Genomic DNA, 15,427 nt, shown 5'->3' with positions numbered 1-15,427 from the left:
GAGGGGCGGGGGTAAAGCCGCCACTCATGAGCAAATGGGACTCTTATAATAGTGGAAAATTTTCTCTTTCCCTGTCATTCTGTGTGAAGATGAATTGGTGGATAAGTTACACAAAATGGCTCCAAGGAAGCATGTCAGAAAGCAGCAGGGGTATTGTATGCCTCTCAGAGGCTTAACACAGGTTTAACTAAGCACTCAAGAGGTTGTTGGTAGGCTCTAGGATCAGTCTCCGCAGAAGCAGGGTGAGCCCGACTTAAACACACACGGACAGAATAAATACTCGTAAAATACCAGATTTTGCTGCTTCCCTGAAGGGCTCAATAGCCTCTAAAGCGATTCTATTTTCTTTTCATTGTTTATTTCCATTTCAAAAGAGGATTAGTTTCATAGGCAAACCTTATATCATTGAAAGTCACAACGATCGCGTCTGAAAAGGCCATCCTAGACCAGATGAGCTTCAACAAAATTTGATTTAGTCTTTCAGAAGAAGTTGGTTTAGATGCAAGGAAGTTTAGGTGGTTAAGTGAGTTAACGGGATAGTTTTCCCAAAAATCATATTGTCACCCTCATGTCCTTTTAAACCCTTATTCTGTGGAAATAGTAAATAGTATTCTCTATGTCTAAATGTATTTTTGTCTTACAGTGAAACTCAGTATGGCCCAGTTTTGTTCAGACCTCAACATTTCTCAAAATATCTTCTTTTATGTCACACATTCAATGACAAAAATAGTAGGTATTATATGAGTTTGGAATAACATGAGGGTGAGTAAATTGAGACAATTTTCATTTTTGGCTCAACTATTTCTTTAAGAGCGCCTGGGGAAACAAACAAAACACATACAATGCTGCTCTTTTCTACAGAATTTGATTACCACGAGTATAAGGCACAGAGCATCTAAAGAAAGCACAATTTAATGTGCCAGACGTGAGAGGACACATCAGTGAAATGGTGTGTTATGTTACATTTTTAGCCTTTTTATATAAACTGCATATGTATTTATGACATTGTTTACCTCGAGGCATGCAAATCTTCACTGATTGATGCAACAGCATGCAGATACTATTGACAATGAGCTTGTGTCAAAATGATGATGAAGACATTGGCCTAGATGTTTGATCTTTATTTGAAGACATTATTCACTGAACAATGATCACCAGCTCGGTACATCAGTAGTCTTAAAATGTCAAACTTCCATATATATTTGTTCAGGAAAGTTTCTATATTAATGATATGGAAAAAGTGGATGGAAAAAGCCTTATAGTGTCTTCACTCAACGCTCAGTAAAGTAAAGTGTCTACATTTAATGAGACACCTGAGCTTATTTGTCTTTCACAGGTTTTTATAGTTCTGGGGGCAATTATGGTGAAACTTTCTCAAAGAAGAACAAGCAGCAAATTTCTTTACAATACAGAATTTATGACTCGAATACAAATAACAAACACTAAGTCTGTCTCTTTCATTCTCTCAATATCTTTCTAGGCTGTGGGCTGGAGTTCCTGCTGGTACTCTGTGGGCTGGAGCTCTCCTGGTCCTGCCCACGTCACTGCATTTGCTACATGGCCCCAAGCACTGTCAGCTGCCAAGCCCACAACTTCCTGTCCGTCCCGGAAGGCATCCCTCCACACAGTGAGCGCATCTTCCTCCAAAACAACAAGATCCATCGACTGCTGCGGGGCCACTTTAGCCCTACAACAGTTACTCTTTGGATTTACTCCAACAATATCACATATATCGAACCAACTACTTTCCAAGGGTTCACCTTGCTGGAGGAATTGGACCTAGGAGACAATCGCCACCTACGTTCACTGTCTGCAGAAACCTTTCACGGGCTGAACCGGCTCCATGCCCTCCATCTATACCGCTGTGGCCTCAGTGCACTGCCGAATAACATCTTCCAGGGTCTCCGCAACCTCCAGTATCTCTACTTGCAGGTAAGACACTCACATAACTGCTTTCGTAACAAAATGAAATGGCACTGGATGTCAACTATTGTTGTAGTATAAATATAACTAATATTTTGTTTCTGTGTCTAAAGGACAACCATTTGGAGTATCTGCAGGATGATATTTTTGTGGACTTGCACAACTTGAGCCACCTGTTTCTTCACGGGAACCGACTGTGGAGCCTGCACCAAAATACATTTAGAGGACTGGGTGCTTTGGACCGGCTGCTACTTCACCACAACCAACTTCAGTCGGTGGACCGCCTGGCATTCCATGACCTGCGACGGCTCACTACCCTCTATTTGTTCAACAACTCCTTGACAGAGTTAGCTGGAGAGTGTCTGACCCAGCTACCTGCACTGGAGTACCTTCGCCTCAACGACAACCCTTGGGAGTGTGATTGTAAGGCTTTATCACTGTGGGACTGGCTCAAAAAGTTTCGGGGGTCCACGTCGTCAGTGGGTTGTGTAGCACCGGTAGAACTGGCAGGCAAAGATCTGAAGCAGCTGAAGAAAGAGGACTTCCCAAATTGTTCTGGATCGGAATCCCTGCACCAAAGTAAGATCAAGACTTGGGCAGGAACGGATAAAGTCTCACTGAAGCCTCCACAAACACACCCACACCACCCCCAACTGAATGAACAATACCCTTCCCCTCCCTCTCCCCTACCGCAACCACCCCCTGCCATAAATGGTGTACATGCAGGACCGGGAGGGACTCTGGGCATAGTCCCTGCTCAGAGGCCAGGCCGCTCTCGGAACTGCACACGCCAACGTGTCAGGGGCAGCAAGGGAAAGGGACCTAATGAGGTCCACATCCTAAAGGAGATGGCGGATAAGGAGTACTCCTCTCCCGATTTCACCGGGAAATATGATGAAACATCTTCTGATGGTTCAAACACCCGTAGAAAGCACAAATGTACCCCCCGGACCTCTGTGCAACCCCCTAGTGGGGTCCAGCAAGCCAACAACTGGGGAAACTCTCATCATACACATTTCTTTCTCTCTAATATTCTGGGACTGCTTGTGTTCATTCTGCGCTGAACTATGATGCTGGAGCATCGTGGCATCAAGGATACGCCGCAGTCCCCAGATCAGCTCTAGCTCCAGCATTACCAGGCCTAATAATGTGTGTATGTTTGTATGTGTGAGTGATAATGTGTACTACATTGTATAAGGAGCTTTGCCATTTAGACTGAAATAAATGAAGACTGAACACCGGATGTTATCAAATAAACTCCAAATTTGGGAGTACAAGAAGAATAGTGAAGCAAACTGAACATGCTTGCACTGCCACTGTAGTTATTTTTTTTATTTTTTATTTTTTGTCCTTTGTTGGTCTGGTCTATCCCCCTCTAAATGGAAAACCAATTCAATGAAAGGAAGCACAGATAACCAAATAAATGTATAGAAAGAATGCGTAATAGGAGGCACAAGTTAGCAACATAAATGGATTGTGTTTAGAAAGCATGTCCTACTGCTTCACCATATAGAAACAAACATATAGGAGATCATCAAATGCTCCTATTTCTATAAGTACACTGTCCTGTGTTAAATATATTACATTATTGCCAAATAGAGGCACAAATATATCACTGCAAATTCTCCTATGTTCAGGAGTTTCAACCATTGGTAGGACTTGCTTTCTTCTCCGAAGGAATATTATACACAGAATGATGTGAAACAAAAAGTGTTATATGAAATTAAAAAGTGTTATAAAAAAATCCTAAACTGAATAGCCAGTACATAAGCACATCCATTCTCCTTTCCTTAGAAAAGTTAAGGCCTAAATACAACATTATTTTCACTTTAGATGATTGTTTGTTTTTGTTGCCCTTTCAGTAACTTCCTACATTTATTTTTCATATTTTCTTTGCTTTTGCCCTAAAAACTTGACTTCAGGTGAATCACACTTATTTTGTATTGTATTGTTTTATAACAGAACATAAAAGCCAATGGTTATACTAGCTGCTATATTGTTTATAGAAGCAAATGAGACCCATTTTACCTCATCTGCTTCCAAAAAACACAATTTGTGTGTGCGTGTGTGTGTGTGTCCAGTATAAAAAGCTATGAAAAAAAAATAGAGTTGTGTTTGTTTCTTGTCCTCTGTGTTGTTAGTTTTGTTTGGCTGTGACTCAGAGGACTTAGAAATGGACTGCTGATGGGGGCGTCGACTCTGGAGGGGACACAGGTCTAATTGAAGTGAACTCTATTTTGAAAAGCGCCTTCAGCCTAAGCCCGCCATTGAAAACATAGACACCTCTCTTTCTTAGAAGCGGTGTGAAATCAACCGTTTTAACAAGACAGACAAGAAGAAAAGAAAACAACAATAAAAAACACACACAAAAACCTAAATGTATCTTTAAGAGACTCAATGACAAAAAACACATTTCGAATTTAGCATGGCTAAAAAAAAGACCTTTTGCAGCCATCGGCCTGCTTGATTGCCTCTACAGTGTCTGCTGTGAATGCAAATGGGAGACCAAGAAAGGGACAATCACCTGAACACTTGGGACACTACGGATGACGGACAGTCTGCTGTCACAGATGCTGTGGAGTACAGGAGAATTATGCCTCCTGTTCTAAGAAACACTTTGTAAAAATAAGGAGAACTGTATCATCACAATCTGCAATGGAAATATTAATCAGTACTATGACACAGACATCATTAATGACATTTCTGATTACAACAGGGTTCCTAAATCTCTGAAGAACCTCTCTTCATAACGCAATTATTATTTTTATAATTATTATGATTTGATTTATTTTCCTTTAGTTGTTTTTTTTTTGTTGTTGTTGTTATTTGTTTGTTTGTTTACACATTTATTTGGTATGTCCGCAGGGCACCATTTTCTGACTAAACTGCACAATCCAGTCTGCTCTCGTCCCTCCCTTTCTCTCTCTTCTGTGTCTCTCCATCCTAGTGATTTGACTTTTAACGAGTCATTCTCAAAAAACAAGAAAAAAATGTTTATAAAGATATTAAAATCTATATCTTCTTATGTTAAATGTGTTTGTTTACATTTACTTTGCTTGTGTGTTTTCTAGATGCCAATGTGGCCCGACAGAAGATGCCTTTTTACATACTTCCACCTCTCCTTGCCTTAAATATTCATTTAAAATTTGGATATTTGATAAGTGAAAAAGAATGTATATACTGAAACGTATTTGAAATACATTTACTTTAATGCTAAGTCAAGCGATATGTCAGTAATTATTTTAATAGATTTAAACTAAATTTATTTTAAAACTCAAATTCAAAAAACCTGGGACACTGGACAAATTGTGAATAAAAACAGAATGCAATGAGGTGTCAATATTTTATTCAGATTACACAATAGATGACATATCAAATGTTTAAACAAATGTTTCATCAAATGTTGAGAACATTTATAATTTTAAGGGAAAATTTGTTGATTTTAAATTTCATGGCATCTCAACACATCTCAAAAAGGTTGGGACAAGGCCATGTTTACCACTGTGTGGTATCCCCTCTTCTTTTTATAACAAAACAAGGAGACAAGTTGCTCAAGTTTAGGAATAGGAATGTTGTCCCATTCTTGTCTAATCATCGGATCATGTTTAGATCCGGCTTCTTTTTTGACCTATAGAGTTTTAGCCGTCAATGGCGAATGGCACAGTGGATTGTGTTCACCGACAATGTTTTCTGGAAGTATACCTGAGCCCATGTTGTGATTTCCATTACAGTAGCATTCCTGTATATGATGCAGTGTCATCTAAGGGCCCGAAGATCTCAGGCATCCAGTATGGTGTTCTGGCCTTGACCCTTACGCACAGAGATTGTTCCAGATTCTCTGAATCTTTGTATGATATTATGCACTGTAGTTGATGATAACTTCAAACTCTTTGCAATTTTTCTCTGAGAAACTCCTTTCTGATATTGCTACACTATTTTTTTTGCCACAGCATTGGGGGAATTGGTGATCCTCTGTCCATCTTGACTTCCGAGAGACACTTCCACTCTGAGAGGCTCTTTTTTTTATACCAAATCATGTTGCCAATTGACCTAATAAGTTTCAAATTGGTTCTCCAGCTGTTCCTTATGAGTACATTTAACTTTCCTGGCCTCTTCTTGCAACCTGTCCCAACATTTTTGGAATGTGTAGCTCTCATGAAATCCAAAATGAGCCAATATTTGGCATTACATTTCAAAATGTCGCACTTTCAACATTTGATATGTTATCTATATTCTATTGTGAATAAAATATCAGTTTATGAGATTTGTAAATTATTCCATTCCTTTTTTACTCAATTTGTACAGTGCCCCAACCGTTTGTATATGACTTTCTCTAATAGGGAAGAACTTGTTCTTTTTTAAATATCTAACATTCAATTACCCTAAAAGCTAGATTTAATTTAGGACATTTTCAGAGTTAATTTTTTTTAACTCTTAATTAACAACCGCTACTACAGTGCAATTCCAAAATTGGTTGAAATTCAATTTTAAATTAAAATTTGAATTCAGTTAAAATGATCTTGTTTTTAGGATGTTTTTATTGGAAAACAAGACAATAATACTGATTATCCCACACACTGTCCCAACATGCTCTACTTTACCTGTCTCTCTGGATCCCACACCACAGCTTCCTGGATCTGAATTGAATTTACCTCTATATCCATGTGTATATCTGCAGACAAACACACACACATAACCAGAATCTATTATGAGTCATCATACACTAATATATGTGCTTGATTACATGGAGAGTTCAGGAACATCACCACCCACAAACACTATTAATTTAACTGATTAAAGCAATTTCACTTCACAAGTGCTGTACAGGCTCACTGTCTGTGTGTGTGTGTGTGTGTGTGTGTGTGTGTGTGTGTGTGTGTGTGTGTGTGTGTGTGAGAACCTACATGCATGTGTGTGTGTGATGAAGTCTATTCAATCAGTGAAACATGCAAAATCTCATACAACTAACCCTCAATAAATCATATCTGAAGCATTGCGTATTTATGAATGTGTTACTGCAAATCTGAAGATATTCAAGGTTATCATTATGATTTTTAATCGGACTTTACAGCATAAATCCCATTTCCTCTCCCTATATCCTATCCACCCACCGTGATGGAAATCGATTCCCGTGTTAGAGTGTAAATTACTTTTTTTTTTTTTTTTTTTTTATTCTGTTCAATTGAAAAGAGGGGAAAAGTTAGTTTTCTGCATGGCAGAGGACGGAAGCAGAAATACATCTGAATTGATGAGCATCTCTAAAGTGATAACATGGTGGGTCTCGGCTCATTCTCTCTGACGTGCAATAGCTCGCTTCACCTCTCCATCTCCCTCTCTCTCACTCTTACTCTATTCCATCTTCACCTCCATCCTATAGATTTACAACATCCAGTGGATAAAGTAGGATTTCACAGGAGCCTCAGTCATATTCAGTAATACTGGCACTACAGGAAGACAACACAATATTTAAAATGGCAAAATATAAGCAATAAAACTATCCTTGAGCTTCTGAAATGAAAACCAACTTGATGTACACTGAAAATATACAACTCAAAACTTCCTAGTAAAAAAAAATGCATTGACACAAAAAAAGCTGCAAAAACAGACTACTCGTTCAATATTTCAGCACCTTTGTCACACAGATGACTTCAACAATATATGACCATTCACACATCAGTAATACCTATTCATAGCAGAGACATTGAGAGCAAAACAGCCATAGAAATGCAGAAAATGCGTGTCAATTTTCTGTCTTTTTTTTACAAGGTATAAATATTTAGATAACCTCTAAAAGACTGGAAACAAAGGTATATGAACAAACTGCAAGTTATGGGCTCATACAATCCATGTAAAGCACATGCTGCAAATGGCATAATGCACTAATACAGAGATATTGAAAAAAAATTACATTTAGTTTACAAGTTACTGATGATGTATTCTAGATAAAGGCAAGCAGATGAGCCCATATGAACACAACCTGCTATTGCATGTTTAGGAATTTCTTTATAATGTTAAGAATAATATTCTGGGCGCAGCTGCATGCTTGACTGTATATAGTACACATTATCAACAATTTCAATTATTTGTGACATTTAACATCACAGTCTTAGAATATTACTTTGTGGAAAAACTGGAAAAATGACTAGCAGGCAGCAGAGGAAGCCTTGTGTTTCAATCCAAGTGTGTGTTCCTATATGGAACTGACGTGTAAAAAAAATTGGGTGATCAGGAACTCTGGATAGTTATAAAACTCACTTAGATAATAAACAAACCAAGATTAAAACAAAACCAAACAAAAAAAAAAAACAAGCTGATGAAGTATCTTTTAATAATACCCTGATAATTCCAGTTTGATCTAAACATTGTATTTGAGTGATGTTTTATGATCACAGTAACTATGCTTACATATTTATTCCCATCAGTCCAAAAGCAGTGTTTGTACACAACAATTTGCAATATAGTGAAAATATCCATTTGTATGTGTATCACAAGACCTGTTTTTCACACCATCTGCAAAATGTAAAGTGCTGTGACACAAATATGCACAATAGAAATTATGCATATGTAAAATCTAATTTACATGCTAATTATTCTACTAACAAATTAAGATCTGCACGACCACTTTCAGTCAGAAAGACATTTAATGCAGATCAAGCTGAGTGTGGTCAGTTTTAATCCTACTGAGGTTTACATTGAGCTATCTGTTGTAATCGAATTACTAATGGATTATTAGGATGCATGTAATCATAGCTACTGTAATGCACGCTTTGCAACGAGGTTGTTATTGACAGATGGGAATGACACAGCAAACGCACAATTTCACATGAGAAAAAGGTGCTTCTTAAAGGCACAGTGGCAAAAAAAGAAACGTATTATGAAAAATTGTCATGTTTTGACAAAATAAATCATTAACATTAAAAGTAGTATGATCGTTTTTAAAAATGCGTGATGCAGATGTCATTTTGCCTTGATGATAATCCCTGCTTGAATTCAAAACATTTAATATTTTAAGCACTCGCTAAAGGAACAAAAGCTGCACATTAGTGATTCAGCTAAACCCTGGGAGCTAAAAACTGTGATTGTGCCACTGCAGTCAGGAAGACCAGAGCCTGACAAAAAAAGAAAAAAGAAAAAACCCTGCGGTATTTCTATTCCCAGCCCACTGTTTTACTGCCATTTATTTGCAAGGGACGGGTTGCTTCAAAGCTGCTAAAAATAGCCTGAGCTCAGTCCCCTCTCAACTTCAAAAAAACGTCTGAATGAAGGAGGAGAGGATGTGTGAGGGAGCGAGGGCAGAGAGGGGAACGGGGTTAAAGGGAAAGAGAAGAGCAGTGGGCCGGGGAACGAGGTGAGGAAGGACCCGATGGGAGAAGAGGTGATAAAAGAGACAGATGCCGAACAGATGGCGGGCCGGGGGGGGGGGAAGAGTGGAAGAGGCACACCAGGCCATTGGCAGAACCGGAGTACGAGAACTACAACAGTCAAGGGAAATGATGAGGACCACCGGAGCTAGGGGAGAGAGAAAATGAGGGAGCGAAAGAAGGGGTGAAAGATACTACTGTACAGTAAAGTAGTATAATTCACCCCTTTTTTTGCTCCCTCATTTTCACAATCTGTACTGAACACAGTTTGGCTACCAAATGTACACCAACCCTAAGTAGGATTTGGATACTTACGCCACACTTGAAATCTAAATTAAATCAACAGCCTGTTTAAATATGTCTATGTAGGAATATGTATATTCCTAGTCTTATGATGAATGATTTTTTGTGAACATTGTTCCAGAGAAGAACAATGTAAACAATAGCTGTTCATATGAAACAAATAGCTTATGTTGCATGGGGTAATGGATAAATGGCTGATCTTAAACAAAAACTCTTTAAGTATGGTAGCCTGATTTCATTAGTATTCATAGATGTTCATTCATACCATTTACTGTAGACACACCTTTTTTTAAGTTTGGTTGCCTGGAATCATATGGACATATTGATAGCATCTAATCTAAAACGCTGCGTGTATTTACAACAATATTTTTTCAAATTCTATTTATTGTATAGTTAATTTAAAGACATTAAGACCTTTCTTCTCTCAACATTATGGTTGTTATATACTATTATATAGATATTGTAGCGTAGGTGTGAAGTAATAAGGTAAACGAAATGAAAGTATTAAAATGTGATGCAGTGCATTGCATATTTGTATTTCTTTGCATTTTCTTGGTTTTATTGGTAATCATGACATTCATTGTTCGGCTCACATGAACAAAGCTTTGTTTTAGATGCTGGCAAAATTCCAAAGTTTGTTCCATATTGTGATTCCTGTTATTTTCTCAAGAAGATTAAGCTAAGACATTTTTATTAAACAGTATGATATACATGCAATATAGATTAATTTCATGCCAACTTCAATAATTTTAGTTTAATTATATGTGGAAACATATGAAAATATATGTGTGCTATACAGTCAAATTTTACAGATACCTACGACTACTAATGAGATCACATTGACTACGGAAAGCCCTCTTTTCATGACCCATTTGTTTCCTGCCCTATACGTCCTCTCATGTATATCCTAATTCACATCATGAAGGTGGGTTCTGTATAGTTATAGACAATTGACTATTAAATCGCATGATCACTGCTTTTTTAACAAAAACAAAGGTTTGTTTTGTGAAATATACTGAAATTATTCTTCCTTCTTCAAAATAAAATAAACACCACATGTTTTATTTATATCTAAAGCAACAACATTATTTAATATGACATATATACTGTTTGGGTCAAGTGTAAACATATAGAGATATATATGTGTTAATGTGCCACTGCAAGGCTGTACATGAACCCAAAAGAGGCAAAAGACTAGTGAAGGAATCCAGTATGCAAGTGAGATGCACAGGTTTAATTGACTTCCTTTCACTGCTGCATGAGTTTAATTAAAAGCAAGCCTTTAGAAAATTAAAAAGTAAAAGAGAAAGAGAGAGAGGAAGAGCGAGCGAGGAAGAGCAACAGGAAACGCAGAGAGAGGGAGACATGATAATTAACAGAATAAACAAAATGACACAAACGTCATAGCACCTGCCTCTCACCACCTCCCCTTCCTCCCCATGCTGGTCCCTCTTTCCCCAATCAATCACAAACCTAATATCATCTTCCTCTATGTAAGCCCTTCCTCTCTCCACTCCACTGTTTATTTATTTAGCCTGAAAGTCCCATTAGGCCCTACTGAACCTCACTCGTCTCAGCTGCATATAAAACAGCAGGCGCTTTATAGCTAACACGACGCTACTTGACTCTGAAGTCAAACTCTACCCGCCCAAAAGTGCAAGAATAAAATACAGCATGCATCAAAAGAGACTTCTTCAAGTATTTGATGATTGTGTATGATGTAGTTCTTACCAGTTCGGATTTAACCTGTCACGGCAAAAGTTATGGCCGCAAACCCCTCCACTTAAGCTAGGGCTGCCCGCAGTCACGTGCAGTCTGGTGTATCCGCAGGCTTTACTGTGATTTACTGTATAGCTGTTTATTACCGTTTGGTAAAAGACAACTGTACTCACTCACAGAGCAGCGACGTGCTGAAACCGTCTCTGTCAAGCTAACGGCTGATCAATGGCTATAATTAAAAGGCCGGATCAATTTCAGCTGGGGCAACCCAATAAAAGTTGGGCTCAAACTGCAGGGCCACATCAGTCCTGAACAAATTCCAAGCTGAGACAAGGCCCAGAGCAGCAAGGCTAATGACATACACAGCACTTTCTGCCTTTCAATTAATCACAAACACACCGGCCTGACACATGGTGCACTCCCAAACACAAAACCATCCACTTCCCAAGGTTTTATTTTCCTCTGTGGAGAACTTGTGGCCATGTGCAGTTTTTCCTTCGTTTTTATTTCTCCTATTTTTGTAATTTTCGAATAGTGTCTGGATACCATATCCCTACAGTCATGAATCTAAAAGGAATTTTTGGAATGCCTCGTCATTATTTAAAATAAATAGCACTTGGGTTTGGAACAACATGAGAGTGAGTAAACTATGACCCAAAACATGAACAATCCCTTGAAGTAAAATAGTGGCTATTATCTTTCAGTCTAAATTACCATATTATATTTATAAATGTCTCATCAGGTCCACATTTTCCTCAGGACATTTATATAGTTATATTAGCCCATAATCTGTGTTTCAATTTGCATTGAGCATTGTTATCCAGATATGACACTGGAGAACATCATAATCCTCCAATAACATCTGCTTAATCACCTCGTTGCAACCGTACCAAGTCACTGAATCCTCAGTCCCCCGTGTCCCCAGGACCAAATAAACATTCTCAATAATGAACCGCCAATTAATCACAGGCTGGAGGACATCCCACACAAAAGCAGGTTCACGCTGAGGGCGACGCACATGTGCACTGAATTGAGGACACTTACACTAATGAGTTTTGAAGAATCTGTGACAGACGGAAGCTCTCGTAAACAAGTGTTTCTCTTCTTAGCCAGTCCAGAGGCCTGGTATGAGAAACAGACCCATAGGAAAGAGAATCACACATGAGACGGTAGCATTACTGCTCCTGTACAGCAATGAGACTAACAGAAGAGCAAATGGAGATGAATTCTCCTGCGTGTGTTTTTGTCACGACAAAGAGATTCTAGTATTGTCTACTGATGTCTAGTCAAGAGTTTCATTAGAGATTTAAAAAAATGTGACAAACTGAGCCATTTGCCTAAACGGTATGTCTGCTATGATTAGCACTGGTATGAACTCAAATGTCTTATTCATTCCTTCAAGACCAATTACTTAAAGGGATAGTTCACCAAAAAAAAAATGTTTATCTGCTTGCCTCAGGGCATCAAAGATGTCAAAGGTGGCTTTGTTTCTTCAGTAGAACACAAACAAATATTTTTAACTCAAACCATTGCAGTCTGTCATTAATATAATGGAAGTCAATGTGAATTTAAAAAAAAAAAAAACATACACAAACAAAACCCAATTAAACGCGGTGACTCTTGACAATACATTGATGTGCAGAGACATGAAATGATCCGCCTGTGCGAGAAACTGAACAGTATTTATTTAATTTTTTACCTCCGATTAACCACAATGTCTTAACTGCCCTGAGCACTTTGTGGAATATATGTGGAAAATTACCTTTACACCAAATACACAACATTGACCCCATTAAGTAGTAAAATAATATTTACAAGAAAATACTTTTCCAGTTTTTCAAAAGTCATTCAATGTGTTGCTTGGTCTGTGTTTGTGAAATTTAGAACCGGTTTCTGAGTAAAAAAAATTTCAGTGTATTGGCTGCCATAGACTTCCAGCCAGAAAATAAAACTATTATTAGACACTTGCCAGAGCAGCTTGGCCTCTAATTAAAAGATTCAAGATTAACATGAGGCTGATTAACATGAGGACGCCCGTCTTGTCTGTCATCATATATCTTGCCTGACTGGTGAGAACTGCTACAAACTCTGCAGTTTTTGTCAGACGACAATCAAAGGCGCTGAGTTTCAATGCCAAGATCAAGGCTGACACTTTAGACACAGTTCCTCACCCCGAAAACGCACTATAAAACATCATCTCTTGATTTGCGATCTGTGTCATCGGGGGATCGGTGTCAGCTGCCTCTGCCTCTCCCCCTGCAGCTCTTCCTCGACTACAGCGCTCCATCAACTTTTAAAACAAAGGAGAGCTGGGAGAGCCTCTCTCTCCACCTCCTTGCTCTTCTGCGCCGTGGGAGGCTGCGCTGCTTGTGAGACAGAGTTCAAACTTCTTCCCTTCGTCTTTTTATTTTACTCGGTTTCTCCTTCTCTTGGGTTTTTATTTTTTTATTTATTTTTGTACCAGGAGCAACACGCTCTCTCCAAACTCACACTGACAGAAATGACTGTGCATCTCTTTCAGACAGACACAACCCCATACTATCCATGAGGCGTAAGGTGACGCATATGCCAACACATACATGCCTAAACACAAGTGCTGTGTTTGACAGGTACAAAAAGTTAGGCTAGCCAAGTATAAATGGTCTGAGAGCAATTTCAAGGACTTTTAAAGTGCCTAAACATCAGTACAGTCAGATATATATTTCATTTAGAAGCAAGGTTACGTTTTCAATTATTATCTGTATGATTTAACAAACATTACTCCATTTGAAAACTTTGTCATTGTCAAACATTGTCAACAAAACATCAGTCTGAATAATATGAATTTGTAATGGTTAATATTAATACTCTTTATTTGCATATCTGAACACCAATTGTATAAGCAAGTTGCTAAACACATGCAAAGATAAATCAGCACACCAAAGTATAGATGAGAAAACACTGCTATTGCAAATAAATAAGTAAATAAATAAAGGATATTTCCTTTTATGATTTTGACTTTCCATTTGCTGTCATCTATTGTTCATTTAAAATTTTACTTTAAAAGCATTTTATAATAAACACATTATATTCAAATGCAATCTTTAACAAATTCCAAAATCTAAATGTACATTTTTGTTTTATTTTTAATTTATTTAAACCAAATACCACATAAAGTAAGCTTAAATCTGTCTTAATAGAAATGTAATGTATCGGGGTGGGGAAATGGTGGCACTAAAACATTTTTATGGTTCAAAAATATGTATTAACTAATTTAAATCAACTAAACTAAATATATATAACAATTCCGATCCTACAGTTTTGCTTATCAAATAAATATACCCTGTTCTAGAGATGATTTACTGGAAAACACAAAAATACTGATTAAGAAGATTTTTGAAGTGTATATGTCTGCTCGGCCTCTTCTCATTCGCATGCTCTCAAACAGTCTGACAGTTTTGCTCTAGTGAGCCTGTATCAGTCAGTAAAATTATAGTCTTTAAACTAGGTGCTGAATAAATCAGCCTTGATAGCAGAATTCATTCTGGAAGAGTGAAAAAGGCAGCTCATTATGATTTATATTGGAGTTGTGAGTCCTTATTTCCCACAGAACACCAGCCACTCACACAAAATAAATGCCTTCCATACACTCAAAATTACAACATGTCATGAGACAAGCAGAATAATAGAAAAGAGAGACAACCCCATTTGCACAATGCGGGAATGCACCTTTCTCTCCAATTGTTTATCTGTGACTGAACAGAACGCAGATCTGCTTCTAAAACAGCCATGAAACCCATGACGGAACGTGTCATTTGGACCATTTTGTTCCACTTTTTTGAATGACCCTATACTGACAGATGCTGCAAGCACGAAACGCTGTGTAAAATCTCCTGGTGGGAAGGGACGTGATAGCTGACAACTCTATACTACATAACCATCTCATATTAATTCATGCTAATAATATCTGAGCTTTTAATTCCTCACATTTTATACCTTCATGACAGTGACCAAGTTACTGCAGTCAATCAGTTAGGTCTCTTTTACACCTGGCATTCTGCCTAACATTTCTTTCTTTGGAAGAAGATGTAGGGGTGAGTAAATAGTGAAGAATGTTTACTCATTATTCATTTCACTCATTC

At 37.9% G+C, this 15,427-nt stretch overlaps 1 protein-coding gene across 1 annotated transcript in view; it reads left to right on the top strand.

The window, feature by feature from the left end:
- Positions 1-4,955, top strand: part of rtn4rl1b (reticulon 4 receptor-like 1b) — a 143,094-nt gene extending 138,139 nt beyond the window's left edge. The window contains exons 2-3 of the mRNA XM_052577089.1: positions 1,481-1,932; positions 2,037-4,955. Of these exons, the coding sequence (XP_052433049.1) occupies positions 1,481-1,932; positions 2,037-2,987 (1,403 nt within the window). The 3' untranslated portion in view covers positions 2,988-4,955. The remainder of the gene's footprint in view (positions 1-1,480; positions 1,933-2,036) is intronic.
- The last annotated feature ends 10,472 nt before the right edge of the window (positions 4,956-15,427 follow it).

This window comes from Carassius gibelio, chromosome B15, assembly GCF_023724105.1.
Source record: "Carassius gibelio isolate Cgi1373 ecotype wild population from Czech Republic chromosome B15, carGib1.2-hapl.c, whole genome shotgun sequence".
In the NCBI taxonomy this organism is placed as follows: Eukaryota; Metazoa; Chordata; class Actinopteri; order Cypriniformes; family Cyprinidae; genus Carassius; species Carassius gibelio.
Note: the sequence above shows the minus strand (reverse complement) of the source record. Positions and strands in the feature narration are given on the sequence as shown.